The following is a 25,688-nucleotide window of genomic DNA, read 5'->3' as shown; positions in this document are numbered from 1 at the left end:
CTTACAGTTAAACACCCCTTCTCTGTGTTTCACTCTCTGGAAATGGAATAATAAATAGCTCTTATTTCTGCTGTGATTCCTCAAATCATAAAAATTGCATCCTCTTATTTATAATATTCATAGAATTGTAGAATGTTTCTTACGTAGACCGGGGGGGAGAAAAACCACACCGTCTTGGTTCTACTTCAAGTCGTAGTGTGAGTGGTGTGGTTCTGTGTGTGTCTCTCTCACGCCCCTCACAAGCACAGATGCGGCTCCGGGAAACACAGATTCGTCGGTCACGTGATCTCTTCCTAGCCCTTAGCTGGGTAAACACTGTTAGAAACCTATGAGAGGGGCGCCTGGGTGGCTCAGTCGGTTAAGCGTCTGCCTTCAGCTCAGATCATGATCCCAGGGTCCTGGGATCGAGCCCCGCATCGGGCTCTCCGCTCAGCGGGAGGCCTGCTTCTCCCTCTCCCACTCCCCCTGCTTGTGTTCCCTCTCTCCCTGTCTCTCTCTCTCTGTCAAATAAATAAATAAAATCTTTAAAAAAATTAAAAAGAAAAAAGAAACCTATGAGAAATATAGGACCACAGACTCTTTTCCCAACTTACTAATTATCTTATTGGGAGGTCAGGATTACTGCGCATAATGATAATGATGATGGTGATGATGTTAACCAGCGTGCCTGTTCAGGAGCCAGGCAGCATGCTAGGTACTTGATGGCTCTGTACTTCCTGCAAGCCTCGGCAATTTCCATAAGGTATCCCATGTGTATTTCCATTTTACCCACAAGGAATCTAAGGCTTACATTAATTCATTGGCCCAAAACTGAGCCATGATTGAAAATGTATCTGACTGATTCTATGTGTTTGAGAGGTCGTGTAACCAAGGGTTGAAGTGAATGTAAGCAAGGTCGACGGAACCGTGGTTTAGGTGGATTGCTCCCTGCAAGGTCGGGGATATGGAAGTTCTGAGTAGGAAGGTTACCTGCCACTTGGGTTCCTTTTTTTTTTTTTTAAGATTATTTATTTATTTGACAGAGAGAGAACAAGCAGGGGGAGAGAGACAGGCAGAGGGAGAAGCAGGCTCCCGCTGAGCAGAGAGCCCGATGCGGGGCTCGATCCCGGGACCCTGGGATCATGACCTGAGTTGAAGGCAGATGCTTAACCGACTGAGCCATCCAGGCGCCCCTTTGAGTTCTTATTGAAAGGTATAAGCAGGAACTAACCCTGGGCAATGGGGAAGAGGCACTGGTCCAAAGGTGAGAAGGAGAATATGGACCCGTAGTAGATGTTAAAAGGAACCCTGGAACACCACTGCTTTGCCACCTGCAATCCTCTTAAGCCACTGGCAAGCCTTTGATGAGCCCATTGGAGAGAGACAGCGTCCACCTGCCCCAGCCTGGACCCCAGTCGCTCTTTACGCTGGATGTCCTTCAAGCAAATTCCTGGCTTGACAAAGAGCTGCCCCCAGATAACTTTGATTATTTTTAAAACGGTGCTTATAAAAACAAACACATTCCACTTATTATATAACCAAGGCTGGAAAAATAATGTTTTACTGTCAGTTTTATTACTTGGGAAATGTAATAATTTCCAAGGTTTGAGAAATACAGTCCAGGAATTTTTTTTTTTTTTTTAACTTTTGTAAAGTCTTGCATTTGCTTTATTGGCCCTTCTTGGCTATTCCATTTGCTTCCTGAATCCTGGTTTTAGCCTCCTTTCTCTTCTTAGGGAAGCTTAATTCTCACGTTGATGTCAAACATAGAAGCTCTTTTTTAGCTCTGAGTTCATGGAGATTTTCCACAGTTGCAGCCTCATGGCACATTCATCCCAAATTTTTTTCAACAAGTTCTATGACTTCTTAATCCAACATTGGGCCATTATCTGCTTGTACCCAGGGCTAGCTAGACAAAATTAAGAAGTAAGCTGTTTGCTGACAAGAGTTCTTTTCTTAAACCTTTGCCTAAAGAAAGCCTCGCACTCTTTCTGTCCCTTCTTTGGAGTCCAAACACTAAAGCATCAATCTATTCCTTATAGCCATGAGGCAGGAAGGCTGTTTAAGGGCATGCACTTGACTGAGAGATTTGGGTTCAAATTCCTGCTAACGTTTAGTTGTTGTGAGACCCTGCATGTGTTTCTTAACATCTCTGGGCCTCATTTTCCTCGCATATAAAACGTGGTTAATATTATCTACTTCATAGGGTTGTGGGGAGGTTTAGATTAAAAGTGACACATGTGGGCGCCTGGGTGGCTCAGATGGTTAAGCGTCTGCCTTCGGCTCAGGTCATGATCTCAGGGTCCTGGGATCGAGTCCCGCATTGGGCTCCCTGCTTCTTGGGAGCCTGTTTCTCCCTCTGCCTTTCTCTCTCGCTCTGTCTCTCATGAATAAAAAAAAAAAAAAAAAAAAAAAATCTTAAAAAAAAAAAAAGTGACACATGTAATGAATCTTCAACCAAGGGCAGTTAGTCAGTCCTGAAGTAACCAAAAGGACTTCATTAAAAAGCGGCTTCCCTGTAAGGTGGCTCTAAGGTGTGCCCTCCTGAGTCGTTGTTACCACGAGGCGCCCACAGCCCTGGGTGTGGAACACATGACGGAAGCACCCAGACGAGCCTAGACCTGACTGTGCTTCTCAGGCCTTTTCATGTCCGGTTACTATTGCATTTATTTGGTTTATCTGGTAGAAATGAGAGCTCTGTTGGTTGTCTTCTCAAAAATGGAAATGATTCCCACTGTTGGCTCTCAGCTCTCCCATTACAATGGCCAGATGATTTCCCTCCCACTGAAAATCACAGGAAACCCTTCTACTGAGCCGAGATGCAGAATCAGGGGGACTTAGAGACCATAAGGAACCCTCAGGACCAAAGCGAGTGGCATGCCCAAAGTCATAGAGCTAAAGATAGTGAGCCTGGGGATCCCACCTCTGAGCCTCTGTGCCCCTCCCCCTCCACACCCTCCAGCTTTCCTGGTGACCTTAAACCCTGCACTGAGCACAGGAAGTCACCCCTGTGGGGAGAGCTCCCGTCCAGCATGGTTCTAAATGAATCGCTGGGCCAGTGTTCAGACTCTTTCTGACAATATCAATGCAACATGGCTCATTATCTATTGCACGTTCACCCATCAGTGTGGGCTGTTTCTGTGTTAGACTCACCCCCCTGCTTACTATTCCTGTGTCTTCATGCTCAGACTTTCACCTTGTGTGGTTTGCCTTTAGTGAGGGTGATAATCATCAGTGCCCTTTCTCGATTATTACACTAATTCTTGCCCATCTTTATGTTGTACAGCACTGGCATCTTTACCAAGGTCTGCCAAAGTTCCTTCTTCATTGTGGAGGCTCAGTAGATTTTTTTTTTTTTTGAATGAACAAATGGGTAAATGAATAAACACATGAATATTCCCAGCACATACCAATCCAGTGGTATTTATAACTTGCTAGACTGACTTCAGCTTACAAATTAAACAAGCCATGAAATTTGAATTTAGTAAAAGAATTTGGGGGGGGTCCTCTGAGCCAACTAATCACCATCTTGACTATCTTTTAACAAGTTGTTAGCATGCGGTGGTTTAAAGCCGTAAGGTATCTGCTTCTTCAGGCACGGCCCCGGGTGGCCCGGCGTGGTCCTGTGCCTCTGCCTGGCCCTCTCTGCTCTCCTAGGAAGGCTGGCAGCTTGCCGGTCCTCCCGTGCTGATGGAATGTCCACTCCCACTCATTGCTCTTATTTGCTCTTCTCTCCCCTAACCTCTCACTTTCTCTCCTATGTTCAAAGCTTCTTTAATGGTCTGAGATCTGAGCATCAATCGGAGATTTTTGTATTGGGAATAAAGTCCTTCAAAAAGTATCTCAAATACCCAGCCCATGAAGATGGGAAGAAAAAATGAAACCTCAGGGCAGGTGTCTAAAAATCCACACTTGCAGAACACATACGTTAGGTGGGGACTTACCTTCTGGGAAACATAACTTCCTAAAAGCCCTCACCTCCAGCTGTCCAAATGAACAAAACAAGATTTGTTTTACAAACATATGATTTAAACATGGCTTTGGGTGTCTTTACAACCTTCCCCTCAGCGTCTCCCCCATAGTGCTTTGAAGGGAACGTCTAATGCAGAATTTTCCCAATAAAGGTTGAGGAAGGGAAAACGAAACAGAGGGAGGCAGATGAGGATTATACCCAGTAGGGCACACTGGTTAACCATTCCATGTCATAGGTTCAATTTCCATCCTTGATTTTAAAATATTTTCTGTTGGCTATCTGCTCAGAACACCCCGGAACAGCCTCCTTGCCTCTAAGGCAAGCCGTGGTAGAGAACTTGGTGTGTCTACATGGAAACCCTTCGGGACTTGCCACGACCCTCAGGTGAAATCCAGACTCCTGGCACCATCCCCAGCCTGACCCAGGTCCCTCTCTTCTGTTACACTTCACCTGCCCACTCTAGAAGCTCAACTTCTACTGCAGCCACCGTTTTATGCTCTGAGCCTTTACACCTGCTGCTCTTCCTTCCCGTGATTCCTTTCATGCCCTTTCAGCCTCTACCTCCACACTGTTAAAGACCCAAATCAGATGTTACCACCCAGTGAAGGCCTTCCTGACCCAGCAGGGAAGTCACTCATTCTCCTGTTTTGTCATGGCTCTTGTACCTGATCCCATTGTTCTTATCAAAGAGTAGGAAAAATTAATATTTATGGGTTGCCTCCAGCTCTTTGAGGCTGGAGACTTATCTTTGTATCCTCACATTGAACTGGGGGGAGATGGCTACCCTGATTAATTCCATTATTGACGAGAAAACGAAAGCACAGAGAGGTTAAGTAAGCTGCCCAGGTTCAGACCACCAGTAGCTTGTAGAACTATGATTTGAACACAGGGAATGTGGGCTCACAGCCCCCCCCTTTGAATCACTTTGAATCACTTTGAAATGCTGTTTTTCCATAAAAATGATCATACTGGTTACCTTGTTACTTTTACTAGGGTGTCTTATTTTTTTTTTAATTCTTTTTTTATTAATGTAAATTCTTACTCTTAATCAACCAGCTCAATTATTTATATTTGTATATGAGCTATACAGGTAATAAATTCCATCTTAAACTATTGTTCTAGGATATATGCTAGTGTGACCCCAGGTGCGAGGAAAGGTACTGTAGGTGTTCTTTGTAGCTCAGGGGAGATTGTTATTTTTATTTAAATTTCTTTTTCCTACAACTTGGTTTTTTTAACTAAATATTTGACTACCCAAAGACTGGACTTTCTTATATTTTAAGGGTCCCCCGAAGGACCTGGAGTTGGCTGTGTTCAGGGTAGGCACTGAAACTTTTGCTGAACTAATTAACACAAGAACAAAACTGCTTCCTTGTTGTCAACTACGAACAAGAGAATGTGTCATCAGGTTGAATATTTAAGAGTCGAGAAGCTGTCTCACTGGGATCCCAGCTTTGAGAGCGTTGAGAGTTAGTTGGGATGGTAGAAATGGAGCAATGACTTGGCCAGCAACCTCTCCTCCAAACTGCCAGTCCTTTGTTCAGGCCTCTGGTGGCCTCCATCCTCGTCACCTTGCATCTTACAGGTATTATCTCATTTAATCCCCATGATAGCCCTCGGAGGTAGGTGGTTCATTAAACTTTTTTTTTAAATAAGGAAATTGAAGCTTTGAGAGGTTAAATAACTTGAACAAGGTCAAATACCTGGTTTAGCAACAGAGCCGGGATTTAAACCAAGGGCCTTCTGACTCCAAGGTCATGGCCTTATTCACCAGCTTAAAACTTTCCTTGAAAGAAGTCTATTCCACAATTACTGGCTATTACATTTGGATTCTGATTCCCTTTTACACAGAAGATTTTTGCCTCCATGTCTTTATTTTACTTTCCTTATCCAACATCTCCCCCCATTTTTAAATAAAAATAAAAAATTTCCACAGATTTTTTTTTTAAACTTTTATTTATTTATTTGTCAGAAAGAGAGAGAGAGGGAACACAAGTAGGGGAAATGGGAGAGAGAGAAGCAGGTTTCCCGCTGAGCAGGGAGCCCAATTCAGGGCTCGATCCCAGGACCCTGGGCAACTGAGCCAGCCAGGTGTCCCATCCACAGATATTTTTGATCCTGAAAATCAAACCTCACCTTCCTGGTTCTATAACCCTGGATAGTTTGAGACTGTTTCTCCTGAAATGCTTGTTCCTTTTTTTTTTTTTTTTTAAATAGTATCCTACAATCTCCAGTCCTTGGGATCCCATTTCTTGGCCTTCCAAATGAAATCCAGAACACAGAAGTCCTTATTCTTTTTTTTTATTATTATGTTGTGTTAATCATTACATTACATCATTAGTTTTTGATGTAGTGTTCCATGATTCATTGTTTGCATATAACACCCCGTGCTCCATTCAATACGTGCCCTCTTTAATACCCATCACCAGGCTAACCCATCCCCCCTCCCCTCTCCCCTCTAGAACCCTCAGTTTGTTTCTCAGAGTCCATAGTCTCTCATGGTTCGTCTCCCCCTCCGATTTCCCACCCTTCATTTCTCCCTTGCTACTATCTTTTTTTTTTTTTTAACATATAATGTATTATTTGTTTCAGAGGTACAGGTCTGTGATTCAACAATCTTACACAATTCACAGCACTCAACCATAGCACATACCCTCCCCAATGTCCATCACCCAGCCACCCCACCCCTCCCACCCCCACCACTCCAGCAACCCTCAGTTTGTTTCCTGAGATTAAGAATTCCTCATATCAATGAGATCATATGATACATGTCTTTCTCTGATTGAGTTATTTCGCTTAGCATAATACCCTCCAGTTCCATCCATGTCGTCGCAAATGGCAAGATTTCTTTTTTTTTTTGATGGCTGCATAATATTCCATTGTATATATATACCACCTCTTCTTTATCCATTCATCTGTTGATGGACATCTTGGCTCTTTCCATTGTTTGGCTACTATGAACATTGCTGCTATAAACATTGGGGTGCACGTAGCCCTTTGAATCACTACATTTGTATCTTTGGGGTAAATACCCAGTAGTGCAATTGCTGGGTCATATGGTAGCTCTATTTACAACTTTTTGAAGAACCTCCATACTGTTTTCCAGAGTGGCTTCACCAGCTTGCATTCCCACCAACAGTGTAGGAGGGTTCCCCTTTCTCCGCATCCCCGCCAACATCTGTTGTTTCCTGACTTGTTAATTTTAGCAATTCTGACAGAAGTCCTTATTCTTTATCTCTGTCTAAAGACTAGATTCTCAGGAACTGGACTGACTCCCTGTGAATGTTTGAATCAAATGCAACCATCTCTTCACCAGTTCCAGACCTCCCCAATGACTTTCTTTCTCTGATTTCATGCCCCACCAAGGACTTTTCCTCCCCATTGTCCACTTCTGTAAATTTCCTCACACCCTTCTCTGGATGACCAAGAGACCTCCTCCGATGCACTATTAAAATACCCCCTCCCTTTTATCTGAAATCATATTGCCAGTCTTGCCTCATGTAATGGCATGTTGTCCCTTAGCCCCGTGTATGCACCACACACTGGTTGGAACCAACACAGGCATTATCCAAACCAGACATATTCTGGGCCACTTTGGGGTCTGGCAACAGTGAAATTTCCTTAGAGGATGGTTAGAAAAAGTGCACTGCCTCCCATTTCTTAAACAGAGGCTTGCATAGTCAACCAAGTAGAAAGAAATGTTGAGGTGCATTTAACCTCATTAGTTTCAGTAGGACTGACTCTCTCCAATCCATCAGAGTTGAGCTACATTAGTGAAACTCAACTATTTCCAAATCTCATTTACATAATGGATGAGATGTGAAATGAGCCCAATGTGAGGGGAGCCGCCCGGAGGCACTAAAGTTTATCACAATATGTAAGAGACCTTTTAGATCATTGCATTAAATTTCCACTAACAAGGTAACAAATTAATTGTCTGTATTACTGTACTAGCCCAAAGCCTACTGAGTGCAGACTATCAGTGAGGAAGCAGCTGAAGTTTTGAGGACTGTGGGCAAGAGGGATGTTTAGAGGGATGTGATGAATGCTACCTTAGCTCTCTCTTCTGCCCCTTTAAGAAATCCTTGGCACCTCTGTAATCTGATGGCGGACTTTGGCTTTATTAGTGAGGTAAGCGAGGATGAGTAAATCAACTGTATCAGACAAGCCTCAGGACATCTAGAAATTGATCATTCTGCCGAAATAAGCACTCAGTGTTTATTAGCAGGGAGTTCATCACTATCACTTCTCCTCATCCAATTCCTAAGAGATTTCAAAGCCATCATCATGGTATTAGCTCGTCTGACTGAACTACTAGAGATAAAGACTAGGAGATCTATCTAATGATGGGTCTGAGTTTCTGTGATTTTCTTCTTCTATTGCAAAGAAGAGAGCTTCCCCAGCACACATTCTGTGTCCATATGTGTATGCCCGCACACAATCAGAATGCATTTGCATTCTACAGGATGGATTTAAATAGTGGAACAAAGTAGGTGGCTTGAGGAAGAGGCCCAGTAGAAGTTTTAAAACAATACAGTTTTACCAAACATAAATCAATGACTCCTAAACAAGGGGGATATGTGCTAAACTAACATTTCTAGCTGACACAGTGTGTCTTTACAGTGGGTGATACTGCACTCAGAAGAATAATTTGATTCTATAACCACATTATAATCCTAACATCCATACATGGTCAGACTCCTACAGATATGTCCATAAGAAATGAGTACATATCGGACTGATCTTTCACAAACCGGCAAATACGCATTTATCTATTTATACACATATTTATAGACACACATGCACTTAAGCTCCTGATATCAAGCGCTTTTCTCAATGTGGCTTCTAAATAAGCAGTAATCAAAATGCAAATAAGGTGACCCAGTTAGCATCGAGATCTGTATTACCATGCAGATGTGTTCTGCGACTCCACACTGTAACGGTAAAAAGGAAAACACTACAAAAGATGCTGGTTAATATAACCAGCCTTGACTAGTAAGCCCTTTATATTAGGAAGAATCTAGGGAAGGCATTCCCAGAGTCAACGGCCTTATAGATTGGATCAAATCTCTAGTTTTTGGCTTGGTCTGTTTGCAAACTGCCTGGTAAGTGTACAATACCGGGCGTGCCCTAGAAGAGCAAGAAGACAGCTTCTGTGAAGTCTCAGGATGGAACCCTTGCAGCTCAGTGCCAACATGCCGGCCTGTAATAAGGCCGGGGGTCAGAGTCATGGCTCTGCTGTCCTCTCTGTGACATGCTTGACAGCCAAATCTCAGCCCCCGTCTGGGATGAGTTGCCCAGGAGGGACCAGACTAACTCTAAACTTGCTTTGGTTTTACTTTGCTGAAGCTTCTTTGTGTTAATCTGTTGATGAAGCCTGTGACATGCTTATGTACATGACAGCGGTAAATTCCTAAGCTACCTGATCTCTAAGGACATAACAAGAGCCTACTTGGTGCATCGTAGTATTAAATTGGTTTTAATTACGTGTATGCATTGTTTCTTCCCTAGTGAATACATCTTGAAAGTCCCTTTGTTATATTTTTCAGAGAACAGCTACCACTCTATTGTCTCCACATTTTTTTTTAAAGATTTTATTTATTTATTTGAGAGAGAGAATGAGAGAGAGAGAGAGCACATGAGAGGGGGGAGGGTCAGAGGGAGAAGCAGGCTCCCTGCCGAGCAGGGAGCCCGATGCGGGACTCGATCCCGGGACTCCAGGATCATGACCTGAGCCGAAGGCAGTCGCTTAACCAACTGAGCCATCCAGGCGCCCCTCCACATTTTTTTTTAAACATGGGAGCAGTTACATCAGCATACTGTTTGGTTGTCTGTCCGCCCTTTGTCCTTCTTTGGTGTGTGCACATGCGTCTGTGTGTGCATGTGTGTATGCATGTAGGAATCAACTTAGGCAGGCAAGGGTTCTAACTTGAGCTTAGAAGTATCTATGAACTTTAAGCTGTTTACAAAATGTGTTCGCTGTGCATATATATGTATGTGTGTGTGTATATATATATATACACACTTTTTCCCCCTAAGAAAAGGTTCTGATGTCTGAGATTCAGGAAGATTAAAAACCTCTTACTCAGTATGTCTCTCTTTGCAATTTTGAAATCTGATATATTTCCATTCTGGATGATATAATTGGGTGCTTCTAGAAAACACCTTTCATCTGAGATGAATTTTTCACTATAGGATCAGGAGAGACTGACTTATGCATGATTAGAATTTACTGCATCAAGACTCTGTGAAGTTATAAATCTCTGGGAGGTTCCAGTGGACAAAATATTATCCTCTCAGCCCATTTCTGCACTCCTGAATTAAGAGAAGGAAGAACTAATCAGATTGTTCAGCGGTTTCTCTGAATCTAGAGAGCGCGGAATCAGAATAGTAGAGCTAGAAGAGATTCTGACCAGTAGGAAAATGAAGCTTAGTGAGATTCCAGGTCTTGTCCGTGTTCATCCAGTAAATGTGGGGCAGATCCTGCAATAATTCAGTGTCTCAGAACTTTTGTCTAACACTCACATCAACAAATTATTTGTCTCTGATACAACTTATTGACTCTAAGTATCCATTGACTAGTTCCTTTGTGTCAGCTGTATGCTAGGAAGATAAAGGAAAAGAATATAAAGTCTCTGCTTCCTAAAGAATTTAAATCTTATAGGGGACACACATAACTTGAACATAGGAAATAAGTTTATAATGAGAAAGCTAGTACTAAGACGATATAGTGCTAAGAAATAATAGTAATAGTTAACACAGGTGAGTGCTCATTATAGCTAGGCACCATGGTAACTTCTTTTATATGTGTGTTAGTTTTCTATCACTACTATAACAAATTTCCACAAACTTAGTGGCTTAAACAACACAAATATATTACTCTACACCGTTGGAGGTCAGAAGTCCAAAACGGATTTCACTGGACTAAAGTCAAAGTCTCAGTAGGGCTGCATTCCTTTCTGGAAACTGTGGGGTAGAATCTATTTCCTTGCTTTTTCCAGCTTCCAGAGCCCATGCGCATTCCTTACCTTATAACCCTCCTCTTCCATCTTCAAAGCCACTAACAGCATCGCGCTGACCCTCCTTCCAACACCACATCTCTTTCTGGAACTCTTCTCTTCCGCCTCCTTCTTCCACTTTAAAGGACCCTTTGATTCCATTTCGACCACTTGGTAATCACGGATACTCTCTGTATGTAAGGGCAGCTGTTTGGCCACATTAATTCTATCTTCAGATCTCCTTTGCCATGTTACATAACACATTCATGGGTTCCGGGGATGAGGATATGGATATCTTTGGGGAGCTGGGGTTTTATTTTCTGTCTACCATAATGTATAAACTCTTTTAATCCTCACAACAGATTCATTTCACAGATGAGAACACTGAGGCACAGAGAGTTGATAGGACTTGCCCCAAGTCACACGGCTAGTGAAGCAGGTAGTCTTCTTCCAAAAATATATTCTCTACCTCTACTCTACTACATGGAAATAGGGGATTTAATAAAGAGGGCTGTGTGTGGACTAAAGTAGTTAGGGTAGCTTCCCCCAGAAGATTTGGGTCTAGAAGAATAGATGTGTTTTCTCTTTACCCACTCATCTACCCAACACTGTTGAGTATCTAGTATCTGTCAAGCTACGTGCTGGGGAATCAAAATAAAGTAAGACATGGTTCCTGACCTATAGGCAATGTTGCATTTGCCTCCAGGAATGTCAGAGAAATCAACCAGTAATGACACAAGAAGCCAGAAGTCTGTCCCAGACGATAAGACATATAGGAGAGAGGCTCTAACTCTACCCAACAATGGGTGGTGGGTTTCATTTTTGCCAGTGGCCTTTCCAACCATATCTCCTAGTATGTGGTTTTTATGACTCATCCCAACCACCCTTGTCTCAGCTGCACAAAGAAGGCTTGTTATTCCTGCTTCTACTCTTGTCATTTCCCAGTCCTGGTAGAGAGAGCCTCCTCCTTCCACTTCTAGTGATTGAATTTTGCCTGTCAAGACTGGGGTTTCTGTATTTTTGTCTGTCTTCCTGAGTGGATGACTATTCATGTTCCCTGTGCTTAATGGTGCCTGGCACGCACAGGTCCTTAATGAATGTTGAATGAATAAATGGATGAGCACAGACCACCTCAGATCCCACAGAGATCTCATTTTCCTCCTAATTCCTGAGGGACTCATTTGGCTTCCTGTCTTGTTTGGTTTTCAGTTTCCTAAGTCTTTCTGTCCTATGTCACTCTCTACTTCTAAACTTTCTGTGCAAATACAGGGCTCACATCTTCCGAGTTGTGCTAGTAGGCACTCAAATAATTGTGAATTTTAAAATGATTAACTCTAGGCTCACTGAATAGCATTCTGTTCAAGAGTAACTTTGCCTGAATTTCACCTCACAAGGTCCTAGAATGAAGTAAAACTTACTTGACACAAAACACATGTTGAGAGAGTCACTATGATTGAACAGGCTGTTTGCTGTCCACAGCACTGGGCTCAAGGGGGAGGTGGGGTTGAAATCCATCCCATGCTCCTCCCTCTGGACCTGGAGCAATGGAGATGCAAGTGCACACAGGAAGCCAGGTCTTTTTCTAATGTTCACAGTGGTGCCCTCCCTTTGCTGAGATCTGGGTCCTTGGAGCTCTGTCCCTCAGATACTATTAAAAAACACCTTAAGATCTTTCGGTGTCCTTATAAAAAGTAACAGCTGCCTTTGTGCTATGCCAAGTTTATTAGAATGCAATTCTTAGAAAACAGGGACTTCAATGGTTTTGACAAATGCTGTGTCCCTGGTACCAGTAAACATTCAATAAATACTTGTTGAATTAATGAATACAATGATGCCACAAAAATAACATTTTTATTCACTTTGGCACAGAAAAATATTGTTTCCCAAATTCTAAAGGTATCATCTAGTGCTTGATTCACGTTCTCCCATAACATATATCCCCCTATGTGCCATGAGTGAAGTTCATTTGCAAACAAGAAAAAAGAGCAATGGATCAATCCGACAATTAGTTATGAGAATGGGAATTATTATCAAGTTTTCAAGACTTTTTTTGTCTTGTGCAAAATATGTCATTTACTGGTTTACCCAAAAGGGAAAGAAAAGACATCGAATTGAGTCGACAGGCATGGATTTCCACACTCTTTCTTCTGCACATGTGATGTGTGAGTTTGGATCAGAAATCATCTGGTCCTCTGTGGCTCAGTTTCCTCATCTGTGTATTTGGAATTTCACCATCTGCCTTTTGTCATCCACAGAGATGCTGCAGGGGCAAATGGCATAATGTATGTCAAAGCTCTTTGCAAGATTAAAAGCCACTGACTGCTCTGTATACCTCCCAGTGTGTGCCAAAGCCCTGCATTCTGCAGCATGAAGGGGGCCAGGGAGGTGACTGAGGAACCCAACCACTCAGGCTCTCTCACTATCCCAGACTAAGTTTTGTCACCAGGAAACAACTGCATTTGCAAATCGTATAATTAAAAAATTAATTAAGATGTTCAACAAGCCTATATTAATGACATAGCATTTTCTAGATCTACTGCTCTCTGCAGTGGATGTTACAAAATGAATTACATATGATCCCTAGTGATGATTCCATTAGCCCCTCTGTTTTAAAGAAATTGTGACATGAGGACCCATCAAGGAGTCAGGATCTAGTTCTTACCACTTCTTACCAACTGTGTGATTTTATGTAAGTTACACGACCTCTGTAAACCTCCTTTCTCTGATCTCGGAAAGGGGAGTATACAGTACTCCTCCTACAAAGATTTTTGTTTGTTTGTTTGTTTGTTTGTTTGTTTTCCCCAGAAAGAAGATGAGATAAAGTAGCTTTATAAGCCTAGAGCAACATACAAATTACTCTAAGGTGGGGCTGGTTTTTATTATCCAAGGTCACAGAGCTCATTAAAGGGATCCTGGGAAAGTCAGCCACCAAAGACCCTGCTTTTCCTCCATGACCCCTGTGACCTTGAACAACCCGGGGAAGAGGTAATTGAACAGCAACTACTACTTTGGAAGAAACAGAATCAAAATATCGAAGCTATTGACTCACCCTTAAGGCAGTAAACAGTGCTTTGGTCTCTGACCTTTTCCCATCCCGGGGCAGTCAATAACCTGGCCGCTAGATGCAGCGCCTGCCACTGATTCTGATTTGGGAGTACTTTAACCTTGAACCAAGCTCCAAGTAACCAAGGCAACAGGAAGTCAGCTTCTGCATTGGAGGACTGGGAATCCATAAATCAAGTCCCTAATGCAAACACGGTGTGCAGGTAGAGGTTTGAGGGGATAAGTGGTCTATGAGAAATTACCTTTGAAAATGAGTGACTGTTCCTCGATGCACTACAGCACAGTTTCAAAAGACTTTTTAAAAATGTATCAATAGAGGTCAACAGGTTATTAGCAGAATGTTTTCCTATAGGTTTAACTTTGAAACAATATTTCCTCTTGGCTCTGTCTTTTAATTATGAACAGATGTTGGATCCACATAGTTATTAGCGTTGTTATTTCCTCCTTTAAAAACGTCCTGGCCTGCAAATATGCGAGCCCCAGTACAGTCTGTCCTGAGCTGGGGTTGACGGATGTTTCGAATGCAGGCGCCATGTGTGTTCTCCACACAGTCTGCTGTCTGAGATGGAAGTGACCCCTTCCCACATCAAAGCTATGCTCACCTTTACTCAGGTCCCGGGGTTAGTTGAAGTAACACATCTCAATGATCCAGGGGTTCTTTCTGGTGGACCTCCAGCTTCACGCATCTCTCTCCTGCAGAGAGAGGGAAGCCAGGCCCATGCTGAGAAGAAAGGTTCCAAATGTCCCAGCACTCCGCCCTCATCCCACATCTCCGAGAACTTGCTTCTGAACTGTTTCACGCATGTCCGGTCATTTGGGCCCCTGTCCATGGAGCCTCAGTTCCCACCTGGAATAAAGGGAAATGAAGACTTCTGGTGGCCAGCCTGCCCAGTGCTCTCTCCCCTGGCGGGGGGGGGGTCACCCATCCCAGGACCCCGAGCCCTTGGCCCTCAGGCAGATTTTGGGGATTCCAAATGCTGTTAGATTAGTCTTTGTTGAAAGCTTATCTAATATACTTGCTTCGTGTATGCTATTTCTGGGATTGTTTCCATCATCCTTTCAAAACCCAAAAATGTCTGAGAAAACGTCAGGGCTCCTTTTTTTCTTTTTTCCTAATTGCTTTTCAAATTCATTGGATGGCAACTAACAAACAGTTCCATAATCTAGAAAATCCTAAATTATCGAGGGTTTTCAAGACAGCTTGAATAGTGACAATTTGAATTATAGAGTTTTTAAGTGTCATTTTATTACTTTTAACATAAACACTTGAGTAGCAAAGTATGCCCAATAGAGGTATGATCGAATGAACTTTAATGAAATGATGTGGACTGAGACTAATTTGGATGGTGAACATTTGCATGAAAATGGGTACAACGAAAATGACTTGAAATCAGTTTGTTCCCAAGTGAGAGTTAAATATCCTCCTGCTCATCCTGTTTGCGGCTTGTTCCCTGAGCCTGTCATAATTTGCGCAAAGAATGACCTGCCCAACCTGTGTCCACAAGTACAAGGATGACATATCAGTGGGTTTTTCCAGAGGAGCTGTTTTCCAACTCTGGGATGGCTTGGACTTCCAGAGGCGCACTATGGCTATGGAAGGCCCACCTGCCTCCATTTAATGGGAGCATGCCCCGGGTGGCACGGCAAATACCCAAGTGGGGGGAACGAACTGGGAGGACTTCCGTCAGACCCGGGGCTGCTGTCCCCAGTTGAGATTGTTAGCAGCCAGATGTTCAAGCATATCATTCTACCCAAAGCCTGTGCTCTGGTAGACTTCTAGATTTTACCCCCAAAGTCTGTTTATTTTCTCAAAGGAAACAAAGTTTAATATGTTTGTGGCTTTGAAACTATTCACAAGAAAGAAGGCTAGGGAGTAAGTGTAAAAAAACTCCCTCTTCCTCACCAAACTTTGCTGTGCTCTCCTTCCTGAGAATAATCACTGTTAACTGTTCGGCTAGATCTCCTTGTGGGTGGTTCTGTATGTGTGTTACATGTGTTATGTGTGCACGCCTAGCCCATCCCTGTCACCCCTGCGTATTTCACAAATGGACATCCTGCCCACGTTTGCTGCCCTTCCTGGCTTCCTGATGGTCATGCCTTGCAATCTTTCTGTCGCAGAATTTGATGTCTGTCTACCTCCACTGTCAAAATGCTATGAAATAGAAAATCCAAAGAAGTGTAAATGGCATTGTTATTCACAACACCAGAGGGGGAGTTTCAGAGGGTGGGATGGAGAGTAGGAGGAAGGTAGTAGTAGATCAATGAAAATGTCAACATGACTTTCTTCCTTAGATGCTTACAGGTGCTTTTTCCAGGTGTGAGGCTAGGGCCTGTGCACCCAGGTGTGATGCTGTGGGCCGACCAGGGCAGTGGACAGGTGTTAGAAGATGACCAGCTGGGCCGGGCTGATCCATGGGTCCTGGATTTAGCATCTGGCTACTTGCAGACTCCCAGCCCTGACATTAGGGCTGTGTGACTTTAGTTAGTTATCTCTTAACATCTCAGAAATGTGTTTCCCTCATCTGTAAAATTAAGAAACTGGTATCTTCTGCGCTACACACTTCATGGGGCTGCCACTGACCCCCCCGAGCTGCTTTCACTGTGGCGGCAACGTAACGTTACTCGGGGAGAGGACTAAATCACCCACGGTGGTTGGGTTGCAAAAACAAGGATCAAGAGCTGTGGGATAAAGCCCCATTGTTGTTGCTGTCAGTGGCAGGTAGCCTAGAAATGAAGAAATTCTGCATGGACGACCATCTGACATGGATTCAGACACGCCCAGCCTCTGGACTTGGGCTTGGATGAGTTGGAGAGCCACGTTCCTGCAGCTGGGGATGCAGATGGGGCCCAGAAATCCTTGGGCAGGTCAGGGAAGAGAACGGAGCCTTTGCCAGCTGCCTTCCATTGCCCTGAGGAAGCCGCAGCTGCAGTACCGACAGTGGTGATAATAAGAGTAATAGGAACAGGAAACGCTTCCTTGTCCGGGAGTCTGTGCCGGCCACTGCTCTAAGCACTTTACATTAATTGCCTCCGGGATCCTCCCAACCACCCCTGTGAGCTTATATGGTTCCACCCCATTTGTACAGCTCAGGAATCTCAGAGCTTGGAGAGGGTAAGCAACTTGCTTATGATCACACAGCTAAAAAATAAGAGAGCCTGGGTTCGAACCTCGGAAGCAAGGTTCCAGGATAGCTCTATAATATGTCATATAGTTCCAGGCCCTTACAGAGGCACTTCACAAGAGGTGCTTTTCAGCATCACAAAGACATGATTTATGATGCTTCTTAGGACCAGAGGCTGAAAAGCCCCCAAATCAACTTTCGCTCGGCCGTGGTGACTGCTATTACGTACCAGCCCCCACAAGGCATCTTCTGCTCCGGCAGACCGGCCTCTCGTCTGGATCATCTTCATTCCCCACCCAGAACTTAGTGTGTGCTCTTCTTGGCACCGAGAATGCCTTTCCCTCTTCCTTGCTGCTTTAGCATAAGCTCTGGAAAGCCTTCCCTCACTTCTCCCCACACTAATCCTGAACTCCTTAGCGCTCCCCAAGCACCTAGGACGTGAATGGATGAAGAACACCCAAGCCCGCCCTTCCGTGCCATCCAATTTTTCCTTCTCCTTTAGTCTTGTGTCCCCAGCCAGATGACATGCGAAGCATTGTTATTCACAACAACAAGAAGGGTGGGGTCCCCTTCTCCCCTTCATGCTGCACACAGCACAACCTCTGTGAAGATGGGCTTCTTGACCCATAGAAGACAAAGGGTAGCTGCTGGCCTCCCCTGCTTCACTGGGCCTGTCCCCCTGCTTCCAGGCAGCCAAACTAGAATGTTGTCACCACTGATCTCAGCCACAAAACCAAAACCAGTCATGCTGCTAATATTTTTTTTCTTTAAATGTTCTAAAATTTCATTCTTGTTCTACCAGAAGGAGGGCAGGTGAATTAACAATTTTCTCAGCTCACTTTCAGGTTTTCTGTTGTCTGTTTTCCTGTTCTTTTCAAATAACTGCAAGCTTTGGGATTGTTCTTTTGTAGGGATGCCAAGTCCCCACCTAAAAGTGGACCAAACGGCACCACACAGTAAGAACGAGGGCTCCGCATCCACCATGATGACCAGGAAGAAGCCAGCCGCGGTTGACAGCGTGGCAATCCCCCCGAGCCCAGTGCTATCGCTCCTTGCTGCATCTGCAGCCACGTCTGATGCAGGTGAGCACTGGGCAGAGGCTTTGGGTTCACCCCCATGAAGGTGGGCATGGAGAAGGCCCACAGGGAGTGTGCTGTGGAATATAGGTTCTCCGCTTAGCAACCTCCCATAGACACCAAGCGTGTTCCCACACTGAGTTTTCAAGATCAGCTCAGGACCTGGGGGCAAAGGCCCGTGAGTAGGAACTGAATGATAACCATATTAATGGCTTTTTATCAAGCCTTAATAATTATTAATCTCTGCATCAGGGCCTTATCTGTGTTTATCTCACGTGACGCATAAAAGAGGTCTGTGAAGTAAATACCTATATCCGCAGTTCAGAAGAGGAAGCCAGGAGTCAAGAAACTCACCTCAGGAACCTGTGGACAGTCAGGATGCCAACATAGGTCCAGTACCCTTGCTCTCGGCCACTGGATTTCATTAGCTCCCTTGCTCACTGGGGGTGGGAGACAGTGATCAGAGTTTCTCAGAGGCCTTGATTCATTCTACCCCATGATGTCAGGAATTCCTCAGTAGTCACCAGATCCCTCACTGGCAGTTGATAAAATATAAACTCCTTCAGACATCCCAGATGCTCTGCCTTCTTCTGCTCCCCACATAATCTCCCACCAGTGCCTGCACCAACCCCCACTTTGCCATGTTTATCCCTCCTGCCAAGAAAGCAGACCTTGGGCTTGGCTTAATGCTGTTCTTTGAGGACAGCCTTCCTCAACTCCTGTCTACATCCCACAGACCTTGAAGGCCCAGCCTCCCCCCCGAATGCACGCAGCACCCAGTGTCTACCATGTGTTTGCTACCTACTCAGAGACTACAGAAGAACTGTCTTCTATTCACTTCTATTGTACATACCTCAGAGGTGGAATTCACGGTTTAGGTTCTTGCTCTCTTCGTGGCATGCAGAATGAGGGCACAGCGTGGACTTACTGCGCTGGTAACTGTTCAGCGTATTATAGTATTTAGAAATGCCTATTATGATTAGAAGCCCAGGAAGAGGCTCATTACTGATATTCACTCTAAACTCATCTTCTCAGTGAGCAGGATGCTTTGAGCAAAGAACTCAACTTGTCATCATCCCTACCTCCTTCATGGAAATTACCGGTCATTAGAAAATGTGCCCGATTGAAATAACAGAAGGAAATATTTGGAGAGACATTTCCCAAATTGAGTTCTGCAAAATATTAGTAGGTGCCTTGTGATAACAGATATTTTCATAGTTAAGTGCGTCTAGGGAATGCTGCTTTATACCTGCTTCCTTTCCATAGGGCTTTTCAGAGCCTTTAATTGACCAGGGTCTGCACTGTGGTGCTCCATGGAGGACAGACTCAGAACTTCACAATCTTATCTGACCACAGAACCCATTTTTCTTGCAATAGCTCCTAACATCTCTTGGAAGTGCCATTCTTCTCAGCCATTTGGGAAATCTTGCTTAGGAGAAATGGGATAGTCTCTCCAACAGGATCGTGAATCTACCCACTGTTCACATGCTAGGTGTGAAGTGAAAGTTCTTGGTGGAAATGCCAGGTAAATGATGCCTACAGTGAGAACAGGAAGAGGTCAGAGGGAAAGTCATAGGTGAGTGAGGAAGAAACTACTCTGAGACTTGACAAATGGGAGCACCTTTGCAGGAGAGCGTCCAGGCAGAGGGAGCGATGTGGACACAGTCCTGGATGAGGAGCTGGTGCCAAGCCTGGAACTCTGAGAAGCGATCACTTGGCTGGAGTGAATGATTTGGTTTGGAGTCTGCACTATCCACCCCGATAATTACTTATGCAACCTTCTTGGTTAAGCTCTGGAGACCTCCCTTTATGGATTTAGAAATTAGCCTGTATATTTATGCCTTTGCTTGCCAAGCCCAGATATTTCCCAGAGGCAAAAGACAGGTGGTCCCCCCCCCCCCCTTTTCCTCCCCTCTTGGCTCTTTCCATTCAGAGTGAGAGAATGCATTCTTGGGACCCCATGCTTTCAAGGGCTCGCCTCCTCTATTTGCGCTCGGTCATTTACAAATATGCTAAACAGGCATAGAAACAGGTGGGTATTAAACTTTTAAACCTGCCTCTCTGGTAATCAGAGCTGAGCCAAAGCTCTCCTGTTTCAGGATGCAGGAATGGGCTGTTTATTTTTGGCAGTGCTAAAATGAGACCCTCAGGAGAATTGCACAGATTTGGTCCATTTCCGGGTCTCAGGCTGCTAAGCAGAACTTTGGGGAGAAAACAAGCCAGAGATCTCCCCAGGTGCTGGAGACCAGACCTTCCTGAGATTCCGCTCCCCACAGATAAATGGCTTCCCACAAACCTGAGAGAGTTAGGGTCACACAGCCTGGGCTCATGTCCAACACCCTGTTTCACACGCAATGCACACGTGATTGCTTCCAAGATTCAGAGATCTGCCTGAGGTCACGCAATTGGATTGGAAACCAAACTTCTTGATTTATTGCCTGGTTTCCAGTGGATTCTCCCTCTGTCAGAAGCCCAACATTAGCAAAGGCAGATTTCTTTCTCCCTAATTATAGACTCCTACTTCTTTTAGGAAATAGTGAGTGAAACTCATCATTTGATGCATTAACCACAGGCAAGCACACAGTAGAAAGTTAATAAATAGTATCTTGGTTTGATTTCTTTCAGTTGTGTGCTTGTGCATTAGTCATATATATTTCTGCTGAGACAGTTCACTTCATTTTTGTTTTCTTTGGGGTCCCTTTTTCATCTTTCACTATAAGCAAGGTAATTTAGAAGTACTTCTAGCCTGTTTCCAGTAGGTCATCATTTTTACAGAGTGGTTTTGAAGACCCAGACAAGTGCAGAGTGGGGGCAGGGGGGAAGGAAAAGAGAGTAAAACTAAGTGTCTTCAAAAGCAAAAGTAATTTAAGAAATCATGTATTGAGATACAAAATGTACTGAAGGAATTCAATTAATTAGAAATTCTTTTCCTTTTAAAGTAATGAATGCTAACATATCTAGTGTGGCCCTGACACGTAGTAGATGCTCAATAAATAATCACTGGGTGAAGTGGATCGTGGTGAGACCGTAGCTATGTGATTATACAGCGCTAGACACGGCGGTAGACATTGGAGAAAAACATGCTCCATCTTGGACGTTAACAATCAAATGGAAAACATTTGACGGACATGTGGTAGGCTGTTGGTAAATACTTGCCAAATGATTCATCATTCTAGAGCCCTAACAGTATTTTTTCAAATAGGTGATCTTAGGTTTAAAAAAAAAATTGCCCACCTTATTTTATAAACATTATAACATGGGAGAAATGGATGTGGGTCAGAGGTTTAAAAACATGTCTTTTCTAGCTCAAGTGTGTGTGGGGTGGGGGTGGATGGATGGATGGATGGGTGGTTGTGTGTGTGTGTGTGTGTGTGTTTTGTTTAAGGCAATTTTTTAGCTTCTCGGAGTCTGGGAAGCATGCTGATTATAAAGTTATTGATTTGAAGGAAGAGGCAGAAGACGAGCTGCAGTAGAGGGAGGCCAGGCGGAGAACATGTCAGTTTGTGAGCTACTGGGAGGGAGGGATGGCCGTGGCTGCCACTGGGGCTCAAGCAGGTCAGCCTTCGTGACCAAACTGCTCAATTGCTATCGATCAGCCACAGTCCCCGGCCACAGTGCAGGGTCTGATTCAAGGGAGCACTGCATCATCCTTGTGAGTAATTAGGGCTAATGCAGTAAAGGCTTCAATAAAGTTTGTTCAAAGTGATGCATAATTTGAAATAACTTCTATTGCGCTGTCCCAGTCATGATTTAATAACCATATCAGATAATCCATACCTGAATAAGTCAGGCTAATTTTTCTGCTCTCCTACGTATTGACCTAACTTCTCAGGAAGGTCATGCAATGTGGAGAGAATTTGTGATTTCACTACCGAAACGTCCCCCCACCTTTGTATTTCAGATGAGACTACATTAGTAAATAGATTAAAAATTCTGTAGGAATTCAGTAAAACGCCAAGAAAACAGAATCTCTACAGTCCTGCACCTGAAAGTCTAGTTGGAACACACACACACACACACACACACACACACACACACCCTCAATAGCCTTTCATCTTAAATCCAAGGAGAAAAAAACATGTATCAGGGTTGCTGTCACTGATCAAATCTCAACTGCTCAGGGTGTGGCCCAGTAGAGAGAACAGCGGGAGGCTGGTGGGCACAGCTCATAGTTTCTGTTTCGTTCGAAGGCTAAGCCATTATTCTCTAAACCTGTATGATTGGCCTTGTTTAAAACTACCAGAGCCTATGAGTAAGTGGAAATACTGGGTAGAAGGAGGGGTAAAATAGGTGAGCGGGATGAAGGAGGGCACCTGCTGTGATGAGCACTGGGTGTTGTATGCAAGTGTTGAATCGCTAAATTGTACACCTGAAACTCTTCTTACACTGTATGTTAACTAACTGGAATTTAAATAAAAACTTAAAAAATAATAGTGATAATAAAATAAAGTACAAAATAAAGGACAAAAAAACAAATAAATTTCACAAGTATATTAAATGCTTAGACATTTTGCTTCTGAAGGCAGAGACTGGTCTTAGGCAAACCATTTAATAATTAACCAAACTATCAGCACCATTGGAACGGACATCTACCTGTAATCAAGATGCAAAACCTTAAACTTGAAAAATTACCTTCACAAATAAAAGAATACATTCTTAATTTTAATGGATTTAGAAGGAAATCCAGTATCCTAGTAGCTGGAGCAAAATAATCATGAAAATTGCTTCTGGCCCCCATATTCTAGCATGCCTGATTTTTCGACTAACCAACTTCCATCCATGGAGAGGGGCCTGGAATAATGAAATCATATTCAGATGCAAAAAGCAATGAATTCTTTTTCAATGAGAATTGTAAAATTATTTTATTTTCTTTGTGCCTATGTGAAATCATCATCTGATGCTCCTAACCAAAATAGCATATCAATTCAGCCAAAAGTCTTGTCTTTTAAACTGAAATAGAGCAAATAAATGTACAAGTTAGTAGGATTTGGAACATCCAAGGGCTATAAATACACAAATTGAAGAAGTCTTCAAATTATAAAATAAATTCCTGCAAGGCCAGATTAATCACTTAAAATATACAGTAGAAAACTTCCAGAAAAGTCCTAGGGAAAATAAAGCTTTATTTTATTTCATTTTTAAAGATTTTATTTATTTATGTGAGAGAGAGAGAGAGAGCACGAGCGGGGTGAGGGGCAGGAGGAGAAGCAGGCTCTCTGCTGAGCAGGAAGCCCGATGCAGGGCTTGATCCCAGGACTCCAGGATCATGACCTGAGCTGAAGGCAGACGCTTAACCGACTGAGCCACCCAGGCGCCCCTAAAGCTTTATTTTAAAAATGAATTATTCAGCTTGCCTGAAAAGTGCTGCCTATGGACCCAAGTGGAAGCAACACAGAATGACTGTTTGCCTAGAGAGCTCTCCTGAATGTGGGGCTTATGGAAAAGCCCCCCTCCCCTTGGCTCTGGGCCATGAAGAGACTCAGTAGGGTTGGAAGCTTCTGTGCTTCCCTGAAGATCCCATCACAGCAAAGGCATTCTGTAAAACCTCCAAAAATTCTTTTTCTTTTTGCCCCAAAAGGAGGAAATAAGCTCTTTTCTGATTTCATTAGTGGACAGCTGAGCTGTCCCCAGGGCCACAGCTATAAACATCCCAGAGAAGCACCAAACACTCCAGAATCTAGCCCCTGCCTTCTGCTCCAGCCACATCTCCTTGGAAATGTTAACCAGCACCAGACTCCTTTGGAATTCCACTGTCAGAGTGTAATTTAAAAAAAAAAAACCTAAAAACTCATGTCAAAAATTCATTCAACTCTTTAACAAGGATAAAGCTGATCCAAAGAAGAATTAGAGGGGCAGGACGTTATAGGAATGTAAGCATTGGAGAAAGAACATCAAGCGAGATTGCTCAGTTAATGTCCTAATGGGCAATAAAATCATAACCTCTGGGCTTATCTTTTCTACCAGTCAGAAATCATTTGCATATTTTCGGAGCAAAAATCTTCAAGTTAACATATTACCTGGCAGAGTCTGGGCCCGTAATCAGTAGTGGGTAGCAAATCCAACAAAGGTACATTTCCCTAGATAATGAATCCTGGGGCAGCCCTGTAAAATGATGACTCTGGGAATCCGAAAAGACACGCAACCTTCTATTGGCCTCATTTCTAAGTTTTGGCCCATTCTTCTTCACCCCACACACGGGCCATGCACTGCTCTACTTGAACGCAGGTGTTCTTGCTTCAGATAGTCCACACTGAGAGCTGGCTGATCTCAGTCCTCAGTGCTCACATCTATAAAATGGGGGAAAGCATATTACCTAGGGTAGAGAATCATGGCGAGGACTAAATGAGATAGTCCTTGTGAAGATCTTAGCAGAGTGCCTGGCGCATAGCAAGAGGTTAGCAAATGAGCGCTGTTGTAGCCACTGCTGCGTTTGCTATTATTGTTGCCATCATCAGATTTCCATGCTGGAATGTTCCTCATCCACCCTTCAAGCCACATAGATGGCTAATTCATGATCATCCTTCAAGACTCGGCAGGGTGCCTTCAACTCTAAGAAGCCTTCCCTCATAGCCACTTGGAGAACCACCCCATGGCCAAGCTGGATGCCTCATGCTCTGTCCTCCAGGGCTCCCTGTTAGAAGTCCATTGGTGACTGATCCCTACATTTAATATGTGTCTGTGCTCATGCTTGTGTCCCGCAATGGACCGTCCCCTCCCCTATTGTCGGATCTTATTCAACTTTAAAACCCCCAGTACCTGGCGCCCAGGTGGGCAAACAATAGATAATCATTGAATATTAGACAAAATGAACTAAACAACAACTGTTTGCTGCGTAAAACCGTCTGGTGCATGAAAACACATACTTTAGCGTTATATTCATTTGAGTCGAGAGGCAGTGATTTGCCTTTATTTTCCGTATCAGTACCAGAAACAGCAAACCACCCTCAGAATGTTCAGCAGAAGCAGCTACTGAAAGGGACCTCTGGGGCCTCCAGAGTCTTGTGTTCAGTGATGCCGACCAGTTCCTGGCTAATCCACTGGGATATTCTCGGGGGGAGATTATTTTCAAGGTGAAGTGTCAGCCTATATGGCACAGCCTGTTCAGTACGAGAGTATGTGCTTCTTCAGAGAAGAGGAGCCTGTACCCCGCATGTCCCCTCACTCAGCTCTTTTATGGTGTTTGGGGGGATGAGCCACTCAATGAAAGCTAGGCTGTAATTTAATTACTTTATATATAAGTGTCTTGCATTGTGACCAGAGTACTGGTTTCCCAAGAGCAGCAATCATATTTCCTGTTTCGGTTTTGTCCCCTTTGATGAGTATCGGGTCTCTCATAAATTCCCAGAACCTTGTGTTCTAAGGGATGAAAATAAGAGAAGCAAAAGCCAGGCTATTAAGCAACCTGTAATCATATTTGGGTGTCAAGAACCTTGCACGGTGCTGGGTGCGTAGCAAACACTCAATAAACATGTCTGGA

General features: G+C 43.8%; 1 protein-coding gene across 2 annotated transcripts in view; it reads left to right on the top strand.

Moving 5' to 3' along the window:
* The window catches only part of SETBP1 (SET binding protein 1), a 365,222-nt gene that overhangs the window by 319,102 nt on the left and 20,432 nt on the right, over positions 1–25,688 (top strand). For both annotated transcript variants that reach the window (XM_034996232.1, XM_034996233.1), the window contains exon 5: positions 18,047–18,217. In XM_034996232.1, coding sequence (XP_034852123.1) covers positions 18,047–18,217 — 171 coding nt within the window. The remainder of the gene's footprint in view (positions 1–18,046; positions 18,218–25,688) is intronic.

This window comes from Mirounga leonina, unplaced genomic scaffold, assembly GCF_011800145.1.
Source record: "Mirounga leonina isolate KUSES-001 unplaced genomic scaffold, KU_Mleo_1.0 Mir_93, whole genome shotgun sequence".
In the NCBI taxonomy this organism is placed as follows: Eukaryota; Metazoa; Chordata; class Mammalia; order Carnivora; family Phocidae; genus Mirounga; species Mirounga leonina.
Note: the sequence above shows the minus strand (reverse complement) of the source record. Positions and strands in the feature narration are given on the sequence as shown.